The sequence below is a fragment of the Buceros rhinoceros genome, unplaced genomic scaffold (genome assembly GCF_000710305.1).
Source record: "Buceros rhinoceros silvestris isolate BGI_N320 unplaced genomic scaffold, ASM71030v1 scaffold32725, whole genome shotgun sequence".
Classification (NCBI taxonomy): domain Eukaryota; kingdom Metazoa; phylum Chordata; class Aves; order Bucerotiformes; family Bucerotidae; genus Buceros; species Buceros rhinoceros.
In genome coordinates this window covers 51,196-54,604 of record NW_010412881.1, presented here as the reverse complement: position 1 = coordinate 54,604, position 3,409 = coordinate 51,196, and the positions used below count along the sequence as shown (strand labels likewise).

Here is a 3,409-nt window from a genome sequence, read left to right as displayed (position 1 = left end):
AATCTTGTGTTAGCAGGATGGATTTTCTTTTTACATCTTAATTTGAAAAAGTGGCTAGAGGGGTACTTTAATAGGATAGAAGGCCTCGCTGCCTTCCACCAGTAGCTGGCCTTGGGCTGTAGCAGCTCCAAATCTGTCCTGCTGGCTGGCTTTCTGGGAGGCAGCAGGAGCTGAGCTGATGAGGGGCCCTGAGGAGGTGTGCTGCCGCGGGCATGGGCTGGGGCAAGCCTGCAGGGATCTGAGGGAGGTGGCAGCACTGGACCTGATCCCATTTAAACATACTCAGGACAATGAGGCAACTGGTATAGCAGAGCCAGGGAGGGTGCTACCCAAGCACGCATGCTTCCCAGGAGAATCAGAGCAGCTTGCTCTGCAGAAGCAAAGGGAAGGGCACTGACAGAGCGGGAATAAGGAGGTGACAGCAGAGGATGGGGTTACGTTGTTAAGGCCTGCAGAGCTTTCAAGGTGGTTTGGAAAAAGACCTCGTTTCCTCTAATAAAAGCTATTCCCTTCTGCACCTTCCCTCTCCCTGGCAGAGATTAGAGCAGTAAGGTTAATATAGTAGCAGGTACATCCATGAAAATCCGCAGCTGAGTCTTCACTCCAAGTGCTGCCAGCTCTTCCCTAAATCTTCAGGAATCAAGGTGCCTCGTTGGAAGTGGCTCCATTGCCTTTGTTGACGTAAAAGGGGCGGTAATGTGACTGCAATGGAGAATTTGGGGTATGTGAGTTTGACCTACCTTCTGTTTCTGACCGCCTGTACTTCACCCTCCTAGGTAGCCCATATATACATATCTCAACATACTCCTGTCCTAACATTTTCAGTCTTTCTGCTTACAGAGCAACACCACTATTGGAGGTGCTGGAGGCATCAGATGTATGCGGTGTTGCTTTTTGACTTATACAAATGCTCTTCACGGGTCTCATTCCTGAGCTAAATGAGCCTGTGCATCATATAAAATCTCAGACTATGACTCATGGCTTGATGAGAGGTTTCTGGGAGAAGAAGAATGTCACCTTTATTTTTATGCTTCTGTCAGTGTCTTTTAATTGCTCACTAACCTGAGAACTCATGGGAGTTTTCACACTTAAAGCCACACACAGTTATGTGAGTGATCAACTAAATTGCTTGGCTCTGGCTGGCTAACCAAAACCCTTGAGCATGGAGATTGTCACACAATGGTGTGTTGTTTATTCGTGCCTCCACCTGTTGCAGGACCCAGTACTAAATGTTTGCGTAAATAAAATGTAAGCAGAGGTACAGGGCAGAGCCTAAAGGAATTGCTCTTTCTGTCTCTCCAGCTCTGCAGTCGCTAATTGTATCTCTTCTCATCAGGATCTACCCCTGACATTTCAATCTTATCTGCACCACTAGAAATAAGCAACGCGTGACAAAGTTCTGTTGGGCAGCCTAGCGTTGGCTCGGGATGCCTGCAAAACATAAAAGCCAATGTATTGATTGTCACAGCTGACTGCACTGGTCAAGGCAACACCTCTAGCCTGGGTGAGAATATGCTCACAGCAACGGAGCAGTGACCAAGGCAATCAGGAACAGCGTGGGTTTGTAACGTCTGCTCTGTCTTAGGTTTGATCCCCTGCCCAGACCTCACTTGCAGAAGGTGGGAGAGACCTCACAGCAATGTGCTGGTACATTTTTCAGCAGTGCAGGAGTTAACATGAGGCACGGCAGGAGGCTGGAAGCATGGGAAGAGCACACCCAACCCATCTTGCTGCTCAGTGCCGGCTCCCAAAATACATTCTGCTCAATGTTCCCTTTTGTTGAAATTCTTTTCATTTTATGGCTTTAATTTCCAATGTAATTAAGAGATGGAACAGGGGGGCTTCATTTTAAGAACTCCCTGTGGGTTAAAAAGGCATTCCTCCATAAAGAGTATAGTCCTTTGTGAAAATTTGTATTTACAGAACTTTTAGAATGTCTTTTACTTAAATACGTATTTAAGACTATTTTGAAAGCTCTAGATTATTGGCTGAATAGACCATAAAAGTGCCTGCAGAGCTACTGCAGTCCAGAGCATCTATTTCTATTTTGGGGCTTTTTAATGCTTATATTTATCAATTCAATCGTTAGGTTCAGGGTTATGTGGTGAATATAGGCTATAAAAGTAAAATAGGTGCTCTAAGTGTATGCCTGGGAGAGAAAGGGAGACCAAAAAAGACTGGTGATGTCACACGGGAAAAGTGACCCGGGCTTTCTCTACAGGGATGCAGGAAAGCGTGGTTTTGTTCACCGAGCACCACGCACTGGCTGTCGTGCTTATTGCTAAGACCAACCTATCCAGCCCAGAGCTAACTGGTACTTCACTTTCCTGGCCAGTCCTCCCTAGTATACCAGCACTCTGGGGAGAACAGGATGGTACCTAAAGTTGCTGGGAAGAGTCTCCTTCTGAGCACATATATGATGAAGTAGATGATCTCTTAGGAAGGTGGTGATCAAACACAAGACAGAAGATACTGCAAAACTTTGTTGTTCCTAGGAGATAGGTTTTGCTGTAGCATATTCAGACACGCAAGGCTGGATTTTCTGAAAGTGATATGATCTACCAAGGAACATCCCTTTCACTCTCATGAATCTCCTGGTAGGACCTTAAAAATATAGCAGGGACATGCAGCTGCAGTCCTTACGCAGCCACTTTCTAGATGTTGTGTATTTTCTCTATTTTCTTCCCTCGGTGTGGGAATGCTCTCAATTCTTGACCCTCTGCTTCTTGCAAGTCTTTTCTCCAGGGAATAGTAAATAATCTTTCAAAAAAGTGTAATCAGAATTCAAAAAATAGATTTTTAGCTGCAGAGATGGGGCAAAAACTTGATGATCTTAATTCAGATCGTGCAAGATCTTTACGCAGCACAGTGTGAAAGCACATTAAGAAAAATAAATGAACTTAGCGTTCTGTAGTTATGTATTAACTGTTCGTGAACCTTGTATATTTAAGTTTACAAGACCTAAAATATCACTGTTCTCTGTCCTTACAACACACTGTTACCTGTTTTGTGCTAACAGTGCAAATTGAGTGACTTACAGGTCTTCTAGTGATTTATGATCATAGTCTGACCCCTCATCTTTGATATTGCATCTGCCCACTGTAGGATGTAATTAGCAAGATGCTTTCATATGGTTGTCTTTGGTGTTATATACATAATCTGTGCTTTTTAGATGTCGCAGACTACTAAGAGCGTGTGATATCCCTGCAGTGAGGAAAAGTATTATGGATAGCAGCATGTGTGCTGTAGTATTTGTATAGCTTCTAGAAGCCTGAATCAAACTTTAGACCATGGGAAAATCTTTTCAAAATGTCATTTTGAAGTATTGATTATTCCTACAACCCCAAGCTGTGGAGGCGGGGGGGGGGGGTAATATGCATCCTTCTGTAGATGCATTAACCACCAAAAA

General features: G+C 44.2%; 1 protein-coding gene across 1 annotated transcript in view; it reads right to left on the bottom strand.

Moving 5' to 3' along the window:
• Nucleotides 1–639: 639 nt before the first annotated feature.
• The window catches only part of TRIM29 (tripartite motif containing 29), a 21,789-nt gene continuing 19,019 nt past the window's right edge, over nucleotides 640–3,409 (bottom strand). The window contains exon 9 of the mRNA XM_010136554.1: nucleotides 640–702. Coding sequence (XP_010134856.1) covers nucleotides 640–702 — 63 coding nt within the window. The remainder of the gene's footprint in view (nucleotides 703–3,409) is intronic.